A 13,653-nucleotide genomic window follows, 5' to 3' on the forward strand; every position below is an offset into this window, starting at 1 on the left:
ACTTAGTACGGTCTTGCCTAAAAATATTCTATACTTGATATGATTCTGTCCTCAAAATTGAAAGTACACATTTCATTGACTCGAATATTTTAGATACATATGTAGGTTAGATATATATTTCAAAAATGTATAAACTCTTTTAAGCTAAATCCTTGAAACGCGAAATTTCGAGTTGACAGTAGAATCGAATAATATGTTTCAATGTATATAAACGAGATATCTGGAATATTGGTATAACCAGACGGGAAATGATCTTACGTAGAAAAATAAGTCAAAAAAAAAAAAAAGAAAAAAAAAACTGACATTATTTCGTTTGCAAACCATATTTTCAAAAAAAATCGTATTTAAAAAATTAAACTTATCTCTTTTATGTTCATTCTTATTACATAGAGTATATGAAGAGAGAATTATCATATATTATATAGTATAATTTGAAATTATTATAAAAGCGTTGAGTATGTGTTAGTTGAAAAGAGAATATTTGCTTGTATGTCACGCAAATATTATACTTTTACATAGACTACAATATATTAATAGGAAATATGCAAGCTAGACTAAAATGTTATTCTCTCTTTTATAACTCGTATATGTACCATATCAAAAGGATCATTAAGCCATATTCCGTTGTATATAGTATTCTCGCGTTTTCAGCGGTTGCCTTCCTTTTGCAAACAAACTTGAATGTTTCTCAACGTGCGTATTCAAAGAGAAGCGTGAATCTCTTTACCGTCTCTTTCATATAAAGTGCATTATATGACCGTGTATGTGCTACTTGTACGGCGTAATTTGAAAAAAAGTTTTCGCTTTCCGTCAGTCCAACTTCTAACTTAAAGAAATATGAAATTCTCTTTTTCTCTGTCTATTTTATATTTAAAATGTCTGTTTACTTTCAAATAATTAAAAACTATAATATCTTCAAAAATTTGTTGATATGAATAATCAGGAACAATCGAACGCAAATTTTATAATATATTTTTTCGCTACGTTTAAAATTTTCCTTTTTCTATTTGTCGTTTTTTAATCTTCAAAATTTTTTTGCTTAAATTAAACTTACAGGACTTAAATTAAACTTACAGGACTTAAATTAAACTTAAAGTTTGGAAGATCGATTAGTCTATGTATTATATTTTCCACCAACATAGAAATGTAAATGTTAAACATTTTTCTTTCTTCTTCTTCTTCTTCTTCTTCTTATCTTATCTTGTCTTTTTATTTTCTTCTTAGTCTTTTGCTGCTTAATCTTCTTTTTCCTTTTCCGGAAAAGTTTTGCTTTAGATAAAATTTATAGAATATACACGAGCCATCTGACATATTCGCCTTACTGCATAAAGTCAAGCTGTTAGTATATATCATATTATTCAATGCCAGTCATCTTATTTCGTTTTCTATCATCTTAATGGTATGTGTTCCGACAAAACTTTCCCCGTAGGATTAAATAAAAAAACTCACCCTCGTCTGTTTATATTTTCCCACGTAAATGCTCGAAAGAGACTTGGCTTTATAAATCGAGAGAGAGAGAGAGAGAAAAAAAATTAGCAACTTTTTTTTTCGCGAGAATATGAGTATATCATAAAAAATAAATGAGATATAATTTTAACATAAGGGGATTGTTTTGGTTGTTTGAAAATTATGTATGTGAGTACACACATACATGTCCTTAAAGGATAATCTAAAATGCCGTAAATAACGTGTGCGTGTATATGCGTGTTTGTGTGTGTGTGTGTGTGTGTGTGTGTGTGTGTGCGTATGTACATATACATATGTAGACAAACAAACATCCTACATTTATAAAAGAATTTTTGTTAAGCTTGTAAAAAGCTGCAGTGTGGCTTATCTCAAATGATTTTTTTCTCTACATATACATGTTCCTTTCTCAATGTAAATAAAGGGAATGAGGGGGTTGGAATCACCTTCTATATTCGTCTCACGTTTTTTTCCCTTTCGAATATATTCGAGTAGCTTGAAATAGACGTCGATCTGATAATATTGAATTTTCTTTTGATCGGGACCATTTTATCCTATTCCTTTTTTTTTTTTTTTTTTTTTTTTTTTTTTTTTCATGACTGATGCTTAAATCTCGGGACGGAAGTCTTGCAAAGTAACGGAGTATCTAAAGTCGACAAATAAAAACTTTTTCCGTTGCTTTCATGAGCTTCTAAAAATAAAGTGCTACCTACCAAGGTGGCCGAGGATGGAGCCCTTTCACGGGTTTCGCTCACGATGCATGGGTTTCGCCTTAAAATCGATTTTCTTCCTTTATCGTGGCAAATGCGTTCCTCGCTTTTTCAACTGACATGTACTTTAAGTCAATGCAGAGAGAAAATTTACATTTTTTACAAGGTTTCGCCTTATATCTTCGAATATATCGATCGATCGACCAATACACATAAGTCACGGTTTAATCTTTCAAAATGAAAAAGAATCTATGTGAGAAACGAGGAAAGGGAAATAATATATCTTCTTTAATTCGTTCTCTCAAAAATAGAGTAGTCGAAGAATAATAAAAATTCTCTTTTAATCGTAGATTTATATGTCTGCAGTTGAATAGCGTCCGTTACAGTGGTCGCCTCGTCACTCTTCTTCACAGGCCTTTTTTGACCTTTTTTTTTTTTTTTTCGTTTACAGAACCAGGATCGCTATTATTTATCGTTGGACACATCGTCATTTTTCACAAAGCCGTATTAGATAGTCGACATTTCTTTTCTTCTCTTGTCGCGAGAAAAGCTGTCAGCGTTCGACGAGACGTGATTGTTGCTCCATTTTTTCTTTCTCTCTCTCTCTGTCTTTTTTCTCGACAAATAAAGAAAATTTTTAGAAAATTTTAATTAATAGACATTGTTATCTTCTGTCTTTTAACGATTTTATTGTTGCGAATGATTAATTAATAATTAATTAAAACATTTTTCTTTTTTTTTTTAATCATTATGACGATAAATTTATAAGTTTTAAAATTCGTGGAAAGAAAAGTGGTATCGATTTCAGTAGCTGTAGTTCAAAGCTTGTCGCTTTATTTACTGGAAGAAAATTAATCGGCAGCTTGTACGTACAAGCACAGGCTAAAATTACAACGTTACTCTTAGAGAGTGAAGGTTTAATAGAACCCTTGAGGGACTTGCGTATCACGACACCCTCGTAATTAATAAGTATCTACATTCTAATCGCGTACACTTTATCCACTTGAAAGCATTGTCGCGTGTTATGTTATACATATAACATCAATAATATGAAGCTGAAAATTAAATTGGAATGCAAAGACAAATTTTGAAGAAACGTATGTCGATGTTTGTCAAAAGTTAGTTCTTTGATAAAAATTCGAGGGAAAATTTATCAAGAAATAATTCAGATCTATGAATCTCTAAAATTTATAATAGATAATTTTCAAATTCATTAATTCGAAATTGTGCACATGAAATTGCAATGAATAGTCAAGAGTATTATTATTATTATTCGAGGTGTCGAAAATAACGGTAGGTATCAAAGTTAGTGACAAAAGGAGTCATAGGGATAACACGTACAATTGATAGAGTTCCAAAGTCGTATCTGAATCATTCAAGGATAATCTCTTAAAAGATAAAATTAAGTCGTAAAACGTAACTCGCTTCTACGGGATATCCAAATTCTATGCGAATAAGGAGAAGGTAAAAACGATTATGTGAGGGTTGCGCAGCTTTCAAAGAAATAATCTTGAAAAGGACAACGCCGGGAGCGTAATGAGGTCTTGGTAAAGCGAGTTTAGAAAGAACGATGATTCAAAGAATGGGAAGGGATTCGCCGCGAGCATCGAACGACTTACCTCCGAAAATCCCTGCTCCAGCAAGCGTATATAACTGGGTTCATGCCGCTGTTGATCCAACCGAGCCACGTGACGGCAGCAGAAACAATCTCCTCTTGCCAGATACACCTGGCGCAGAAACCCGACCATAGATTCACCACGAAGAAGGGTAACCAGCAAACGATAAAGACTCCCATGACGATGCCAAGAGTCTTTGCGGCTTTCTTTTCCTTCGCAAATTTAGCGAGTTTGCGCGACAAGGAAAAGTTTTTGCCGAGATGTTGTTTGTTGTTGATCCTCGTGGAAGGTACTCTAGTTAATCCATTATTGTGAAGGGCCGTAAGAGGTTCCTCGAGATCTTGTAGATCTTCTGGCGTGCTCGAGGCCGTACGAAAGAGATGCCTCGGGTCCACATTCGTATTTGCTCCACCAGTGCTAACACCACCACCACCACCACCACCACCACCACTGCCGCCACCACCACCACGATGTATCCTAAGAGTAAGTTCGAGCTCGCCGGAGGCCATCATCACTTGTTTCGTACCCAACTTGAGACTCCTCGTTTGTATCACCGCGGCTCGATAGATCCTATAATAGGTGAAGACCATAACGAAGAGCGGTAAATAAAAGCTAATCGTGGAGGAGAATATCAAGTAACCGAGATGTTCAGTGAAGGGACACTTGTCCTCCGGCACTTCCTCCGTTCTGACTGCTCTCCACCAAGCTATCGCTGGAAAAGATATCGCGCTTGAACAAATCCAAACGATCGCGATCAATATCGCCGCACGTTTTCTACTCATCCTCATTGGATAGGTAAACGGATCGGTGATGGCCCAGTAACGATCCAAACTGATCACGCAGAGGTTCAAGATCGAGGCCGTCGAGAAGAGTACGTCGAGGGAACGCCAAACGTCGCACCAGTCGGTCGTAAAAAGCCATCGATTCTCGAGAACTTCATAAATCGCGCTGAACGGCATGACGACCAGGCCTACGAGGCAATCGGCAAAGGCCAACGACGTAACGAAATAATTGGTCGCCGTGTGAAGATATCTTTCTCTGATGACAGCAAGGATTACCAGGCTATTACCAAAAACTGTTGCCACGGAGAAGAGAAAAAGAACCACTGCTAGTCCAGCACGATCGCTTGCTAATTCCCAGAAATCTTCGTAGCTACGATTTCCACGGCTAGCATTGTAAAAACTTCTGTTGAGTTCACCGCTAGGTTCCCTAGCTTCTGCCTCTTCTTCCCACTCGAGCAGATAAATCTCGCTCTCATTCATCTTTCGTTCCTCCACGGCTTCCCCCTGATTCTCCTCCAGATCCGTCAGCCTTCGTCGAGCGTCTCGGCTACAAGCGTCAGGTCGTCGGAATTGCCGTCCTTACTTTCTTCCCTCTTCTTATCGATCTTGTCGTCCGCTTTCTCATCTTTGACGAAATATGCTTAGAATCCTTTCCGCTTCCTTTATCTTCCTTGTAAGATCGAGAATGAATACTCGACGATAGCCTGCCGTTTAACTTTCGGACTAAGGATCAAAGCAATCGTTATTTGCTCTACGAGAGTGTGTTCCATCGATGCCTCCTCTCTCTCTCTCTCTCTCTCTCTCGCTCTCTCTCTCTCTTTCTCTCTCTCTTTCTCTCTCTCTTTCTCTCTCTTTCTCTCTCTTTCTCTCTTTCTCTCTTTCTTTCTCTCTCGGTCTGGAACAAGCGATAACACCGCTGTTAGTCTTGAAATCCGATAACAATCGACTACATTTATGTCTCGACGAACTCTCCTTATATTTGATAATAACGAAAATTATATTATTTAATTCGAATATTTAAATGAATTTCTCGGCCAAATTGTGATATATAAGTGTATACATACACACACACACATACACACATATTTGGGTGAAATATATCAATTGATCAAGGATAGGAACAACTTGTCTATATTCCATAGTAGAAGGCGTTTCGACAAAGTTTCGACGGTGTAAGGGATTTCATGAAGAGAAGAGACGAAACAAGCCGATCCATTCCGAACCGAGCCTCGAGGATCGAACATTGGGCTGACCGAACGGGCTCTCATCCGTGACCCAGGCGAATGTTTACCGGTACTTGATCAAAGCACATTCGACCCCGAAGCCATGTATCCTCGCGCAACCTGACGATGCCAATGGTTAGGGGCTTCCCAAGCATCAAGTGTTGTATATATTCTCTCGCATATCCCTAGAAATTCCCTTTTCCTAAACTATATGCAACGAGTCTAGAAAATGATTTTGAGCACCACTGACAAAACTACTTCACATTCGTAAAAAAATAGATAACAGTAGAGAAACATTTATCGTTATTTTTGTTGAATATATTTTTGTATTCATTTAATTTTTCGTTATTTTACATTTTTTTATATTCATAATAAAGTCGAAATTAATTTAAGAGAATAATAGAGAGAAAGAGGGAGAGAGAGAGAGAGAGAGAGAGAGAGAGAGAGAGAGAGAGAGAGAGAAAGAAAGAGAGAGAGATACAGTTGTGGGAAATGAATTGTTCAATCCGCATCTTTAATACATAAGTTAATCATTCCTGTCAATGTGTTGGATTCCTTTGACAATGTCGAAGAAGGCATCACTCGTTAAACCAGCACAAAATGATTTGGCCTCTTCTCATAAGGTCGAGAAAAATATAAAGACTGTTTAGTTGTTCCGTTGCCTCGGATCGATGAGTATGTTATTCCGGATTTAAAGCGAAGACGATCGAAAAAAGTTATATTCTCGAAAATTTAATATTAAGACTAAATTTAGAAAAGTGTTCAAGAACAATGTCGGAATTATTACTTTTCACGTATATCAGCTTCTGTATCATTTTCGTAGTATGGTCACATCCATTGGAACAGAACATTTCAGATAACACGATTTTAACATCGTTAAATCATCTAAGGGATAACAAAACGGAATTGTATTGTCCATGCTTGAGAAATATAACATCCTCGACACAAATTAACAACAACCCGATCTATCTTCCGATAATTCACGGTACGATTTGGAAATGCAATTTTGTTGGGAATAAACTTATGCGAGACGATTATTATTATTTTCCTGGAATTGGTTCACACAAATTACATACGAGAGCAAAGACTTGGAACGAGGCGAGAAAAATCTGCATTGAGGAGGGTGGTCACTTGGCTATTATCAATTCCATTGCTGAAGCTAATGTTAGTATGAATGATTAATTAACTTTCTTTGATAAATGCTTCAAGAACAAGATTTATTATCGTTTTTACACAATTTGAAGGACGATCGATTGAAAAGTGTTAGATAAGGCAAAGAAGGATTTTTAATTATTCTTCCTTCATTCGTTCGTTTCTCGATTCCAGATACTTTTGAATTTATTTAACCAATCCGGTCCTATCAAGGGTGCTACTAATAACAATATAATCTTGTTGGGAATTCATGATCTCTATACTGAAGATGACTGGGTGACGATACAAGGTGATTCCTTGGCAAAAAGTGGTTACAATGCCTGGACTGACAGATGGGGAGGTCAACCTGATAATACAAATGGCGTACAAAATTGTGGAGCCCTGTTAGAAGATGGTAAACTCGATGACGTAGCCTGCGACCTTCCTTTTGCATTTTTTTGTGAAATTCCTGATATATGATCAGTATCTTATATTAATTAAGAATAACCTAAATTAATTAGCGCTCTGATTTTATTCTTCTTGAATATTATATTTATATTTGTGAAAAAAGAATACATATATCTTATCATCTAATGGATGAAAATTTCATTTTTATTTCTGTTCGAAGGGCAACTTAATTTCATAGATTTGAATATAAATAGAAATTTATTCTTGCAATATAATACCAATAGAATTTTTGTATCTTAACTTTCGAAATATTTGGCAGTATCTACAAATTTTGTTTCCTGAATCTAAGTAAGGTTGGTACTTTAAAAATACCTTATATTTCTTTATTTCCTTTGAATTTTATATGAATTCGAAAAGCGTTTGAAAAGCTTTTGTCTATAGTATCATGACCTTTCGCGAGCTTCGATCACGAAACGTATTGAAATTCGTATCAATTTCCTTCGGCTCTTCGATTATTCGATTCCATTGTCGAAACGTTTCTTGGATTGTAAGGAATAGTGCACCTTAAGCGTTATATTTGAAAAAGAGGAATTCTTATTTTCCTCGTACGAAAAAGCAATTGAAACAAGTTATATCGATAGTATTCTTACAAAAGAATGAACTGTTATATGTAGATAAGAAATATTATGAAACATTTTGTTTCACGTATCGATATAATATGATCATATAATCCTATATATAGCCTTTAAATCTTTTGCTAATTTTTGTTTTTTTTTTTGTTTTCGAGCTAATTTTTGTCGTCAATAGATTTTCCAAAATAGTTTTTCTTCCTTTTTTCTTTTTTTTTTTTTTGTTTTTCTTCTTTTCACGAAAGTTAAAGAATAATTTGTAATAACTACCGGCAACAACGGTGAATACAAACGAATTCCAAAACCTTTATGAATTGCGGTTCGTGGAGATAGTAGCTGGTTGGAAATCGTTTGGAAGCCAGCCAATTTTGCTCTCTAGCAATTATTTCACGCCGTTTCTGTGAAACTCGCGGAAGAATGAACTTGGCCGTCATACCATTTCGCCCTCACTATACTATTTCCTGAATTATACTTCTTTCGTCCTCTTTTCTTCGAAATTTTGTCTCATATTTCATTCAATTTTTCCTTATCATCTTCTGCAACTTCTCTTCTCTATCCACCATCAGCACTTTTCATATTGTCTATATATTAGATATATCTTGGAATTAGAAGAAAAAAAAATCCAAGTCACGTTGGATTATCGATTATTAAACAAGAGTGTATTTTAAATGGCCAATGATCTCAGATCGAGTTCATAGCTAAACGAAAGAAAGAACAATATCGAGTTTTATCGTATAGGTATGGCGAAAAACACTCGGGATAAAAATAGTTGTTGAGTTAACGCTGTAATCGATATCTACTTTGTGTGCCACTTTTCTCGTCCTAGTCGTTAGGCACTTGGTCGAACGCGAAAGAAAATTCGCTGGTTAGGCGAAATACGAGGTGTAAATTTGATCAGAAAAGTAAAACAAGGATAATTGCTGGACGTATAGAAGCAATAGTAATCAAGCGACTACCTTAAAATAGAGAGTGAAATAGAGAAACGGTATTGCATCATGCTCCATTTCAAAAGTTATTACTCGAGCTGTAATTTCGTTATAATGGCAAGTCCTCTATTTTATTCTCGACGACATGATTTTATCCTGTTTCATGTTTTGTTAAGAATATCGCGTGAAAACCCGAATGCCGTTTAACCCTTTGACTGCAAAAGAATGACCTCGAACGCGCGAACACCGAGTTTTATTTATAGTCATTAACGTGGCTTTGGAAGCAAGGACGACAACAGTTATTTGCGAGACCTATCTTCATTATCGGCATCGTCATAATCGTCATCGTCGGCGACCCTTCGACCCCTCTTGTTATCTATTTCTTCGCGCGCATATCCGTTTAACGCAATACGTCATCATTGAACTTCCATCTCTGCGACTTACGATCGATAACCAAGATAAAAAGAAAAGACGTAAATTGATCTATCAATTTGTTAATTGGAAGAAAAACAAATTATCATATAAAATTATCTCTTTCTTTTTGTTCTTTTATTTTGTTTCCTTTCATCGATGCCAATAATATTAAAACATTTCGACTCGATTTGATTACTTTCGAATTCTTAAAATGACCATGTTTTCTCATATTTTATTATATCGCCTGTATTCGTATTAATTCGAATAGATTTAAAAAGCTCGCAGGACATAAAAAAAAAAAGAAAAAATGCCAATAAATAAAAGGGAATAAAACGACAAATCCAGTCTTTGAACTTTCGTCCCCATTTCTCTTGAGACTATCCTTGAAACTTTCAAGAGAAGGAGCCAACCCCGCAAAATATCCTTCGAGTCAAAATCGAACCCTTGAGATTTCAAAGAGTTTCGGACACGTCAAGGGCACACAGGGAGGCCTGTCGATTTACTTTTTTCTTGTTCTTTTTTTTTTTTTTTTTCTTTTTCTTTTTTTATTTTCTTTTTCTTTCAATGTCTTTCATTTCAGTTATGCAGACGTGACATGAACGAATAGAACAAAAGTATAAAACACTATCACGAATAATCGATGATAAATTCAAAATGGTTTCGTGAACAAGTCATATTTCGATTTTCGTAAAATTCACGTGACATGTACATATATAGCCTTAATCCTGTAGTATTCGCATAAATTATTATTTCTATTTACGAGCATTCTAGCGTTCGAATTTCGTACTTGGAATCGTTCCATCCACTTGTGTCGTTTTGACGTTAGCACCGATATATATTCGTTCTGTCTCTTTCTCTCCTCTCTCTCTCTCTCTCCTCTCTTTCTCTTCCACTTCCTCTTTCTTTCGAATAAGAGCGGAAAAGCTTTTGTGAAATTGTTCGTGCAAACTATCGTCTTCTACTTTTTGGATAGCGTCCTGCACCGGACCGAGAGACGACTACACGTTATCGGATATTTTCTCTTTCTAGAATAATTTTTACGTTTCTAGCGGACGACGATGCTTTTGTTTCTGCTCGATCGCCGTTTCACTGGAAATAAAAGAAAGGTTCTCTCGCGAAAGCCATGAACGTAAAAAGGAGACAACAACCACCTAGAGAAATACCTAAAGGGAAGTTACCAATTATGGGAAAGTATTCTAATTTAAAAGTATGTCTATCTACATATAAAAATAGTCCTCTCTATCATCAACGTATTCAATTTATAAAAGTCTTCTGCAAGTCACTGTACAAAACATTTTCAATATTTGCCAATTTCACAGGTTTGCACGGCATTGGACAAATTATACATTTGTGTGTTCTTCTTTAAATAAAAAAAAAAAAAAAAAAAAAAAGAAGAAAAAATCAAATTGTATAAATCTATATATTAAGTTTAATACATCAATTGCATAATTACATAAAAGTTACATATGCTTTTTTCATTACTAATTCTTATCAATTATTTCTTGCCTGTTTGTTTATTGTCAATTCATTTATTTTAACAAATTTATCCAGTTATAAGCTTGACGACGTGCTTCTAAGTATCAATTTATGTACCAAAAAAAAAAAAAAAGATTTCTATGCAAAAAAATAATGTACTTTTCGAGCAAAACGCGATATAATACCGATCTAAAGCTTCCTCTTCTCTCTCTCTCTCTCTCTCTCTCTCTCTCTCTCATGATTTTTTGAGGAACAAACAAATGCGAGGGATGCGTTATCGGTTCGTAGAAAAGTATTCCCGTGAAGGACAAATCCCCTTGAAGATCGCGTAATCCGCTTATCGCGTCCCTCGACGGCCACCCTTTTCGGATGTGACAGTGGATCGCAACGTTTGGATTATGCCGAGACTGAGGGACGGAACTAACTAGGACGAGAAAGGAATGGTAGAAAAGCATCACTAAAAGAGCCTGAAACCGTGGAGAAGTGAAACAAACCGAGGGGTCAAAGTTCTTATTCGCTGAAGCGTATAATGACTTTTCTAACGGATGCTATGGAATGTCGCTTTTCGAGCTTTCGTTTCTTCTTTTCAACGAAATAAATTTCACTCGATAAGCTCTTTTCGTACGGTGCGCGAAAGATCAAAAACGAGAATAGCTACATGTTTTCAAGATTTCATAGTAAATTGTAGAAAAAGTATATAGAACAATGCAATATATTGAAATATTTTTATATTTTATATTTTTATATTGTATTTTAATATATTTAAATTTAAAAATCTATCTCTTGTTCGGAATTTATTCATATGTTTGACAATTAATTAAATAAAAACGAAAATTGTTATTGTTTTGACAAATATTTTTTATCGAAGATAAAAATAATTGCCAAACCAATAGCATAATTACTATTAAAAAAAAAAAAAAAAAAAAAAAAGAACGTACTCTAATTGTATGAAACATTTCAAAAATTTTCAACAATTTTTTAATTTTGTATAATTGATCAAATAATTAATTATTTCCTTTTATAACCGAAAGCCAAGATCCAAAGCAATATATTTGAATTGTATTCACCTATCCTATTTAGATGAGAATATAGATTGATATGAGAGTAATATTTAATACCTGATTGTTCAATCTGATCGTTCTTGTTCAAGGTCAAGTAAATAATTTTCTTTCGAGCGATAAATGAGTCAATTAATTCACTTATTTTGGTTGAATCTCGACAAATGGCACATCTAATTGAATCTACCAAAGAAATAAATCATCAATGAAATAATTGTTGAACTCGATTTCACTATTCTCTTCCAATTTGCTATATATAAAAGTTTAAAAAAACAAACAAACAAAAAAGTCAATTACACGAGAACATATCCGTTATGTATCGATCGCGAAACTGTTCGTAGCCTGAAGCGACGGTTGACCGACGTATCGAGGAGGTCGATTACCGAATGGACAAATTGAAAGATTGAGCCTGATTGGTGTCGGGTATCGCGCAAACGGCGGAAGTCGTCTCGCGTTAACCGTCCACCCGTTTTGTAGTCGGTCGAGACTCCCGTAAAAATGGTTTTTCTCTTACGAATACTTCTCATTCGACTTTTCTTCTGATCGTTGGATTATATATCGATCGATGAATATTTTTAACGCGTGAAAGAAAGAAAGAAAGAAAGAAAGAAAGAAAAAAAAACACCTTGTATATATCCGCAATATATGTATCTATATAATATATGTCTATATATATATATATATATATATATATATAGATATATATTATACATGAAAGAATTGGCAAAGTTATAAAACCGTCGTTTGTATTCTTTGAACGAAACCCTATTCGTGCCTCCGACTACGATTTTATCTAACTACGAAGAAATGGAAGCGTAAGAAAAATAAAATAGTAGGTAACGACTGCAAACTGATTAGGCGTGATGGATATTAAACGGGGTTACTGCTCAACCAACTGGCACTCTATATGCACGAATCTATAAGAGAATGCTTTTAACTCCCGCAATACCGGCACACGCAAACTAATTGTTCGAACGTTGACCTTCTGTAGCTTGAACCGATTTCAGATATATTTCTTATGGAATTACTTTTTTATAACTATCGGTACACTCGAGTAATTTAATCTAACTTGAATTTTTACAAGTAGCTCGGTACTTGGCTATGAAATAAAGTATCAAGTAGAGAGATACAGATGAACAAAAGGCAAAAGGGGAAAAGAAAGTAAGATGGGGAAAAACAGAGAGCTGAGTCAATTTGATAGTCAAAGGGTTTTTCCGAGTCGTTCGATTTTATCGATACAATTATTTCATAGATAACAGAGGAGAAGTCTGTACGATCCGTTTCCAAATACTATTTTCTACAACTTCGAAAAATGTCTAAAATTGACGTTCAATTTTAAAGAAACAAATACTAGTTTGAGATACTATACTCCCTTTCCATAATCCATTTTATAGTAATCCACCATACTGTTTTATTTGGTATATTTTTAAGTATTGTTTTTTTTTTTCTTATAACTATTTTCTATCAGAATCGAAAGAGATATTGCCAATTAATTAAATAAAAGCGAAAACTGTTAGTGTTTTGAAAAAGATTTTTTACCAAAGATAAAAATGATTGCCAAACCAATAGCATAATTACCATTTAAAAAAAAAAAAAGAAAAAAAAGAAAAACATTCTTTAATTATATGAAACATTTCATAATTTTTCAACAATTTTTTAATTTTGTACAATTGATTAAAAAATAATTATTCCCTTTTATAACTGAAATGTCGATCGATAGATCATTGAGAACGTCAATTATGATATCTTATACTAAAAAAATTACTTGCAATATTTTTAGTGACATATTTCCAATCGACAGAATGATAAGTCTCTT

General features: G+C 34.5%; 2 protein-coding genes across 3 annotated transcripts in view; one reads left to right on the plus strand and one right to left on the minus strand.

The window, feature by feature from the left end:
- Positions 1-13,653, minus strand: part of Dop1R2 (dopamine receptor 2) — a 46,842-nt gene that overhangs the window by 27,692 nt on the left and 5,497 nt on the right. For both annotated transcript variants that reach the window (XR_004840379.2, XM_035883821.2), the window contains exon 2: positions 3,794-5,467. Coding sequence is in view for 1 of the 2 variants with exons in the window: in XM_035883821.2 (XP_035739714.1) it covers positions 3,794-5,052 (1,259 nt within the window). In the remaining variant the exon portion in view is untranslated. The remainder of the gene's footprint in view (positions 1-3,793; positions 5,468-13,653) is intronic.
- On the plus strand, positions 6,432-8,089 carry LOC118449365 (hemolymph lipopolysaccharide-binding protein-like). The gene is made up of 2 exons (XM_035883833.2): positions 6,432-6,959; positions 7,122-8,089. Exons 1-2 carry the CDS (start codon positions 6,567-6,569, stop codon positions 7,404-7,406), a joined length of 678 nt encoding a protein of 225 aa, XP_035739726.2. The 5' UTR covers positions 6,432-6,566; the 3' UTR covers positions 7,407-8,089.

This window comes from Vespa mandarinia, chromosome 19 (assembly GCF_050613455.1).
Source record: "Vespa mandarinia isolate Hongniang chromosome 19, ASM5061345v1, whole genome shotgun sequence".
NCBI lineage: Eukaryota > Metazoa > Arthropoda > Insecta > Hymenoptera > Vespidae > Vespa > Vespa mandarinia.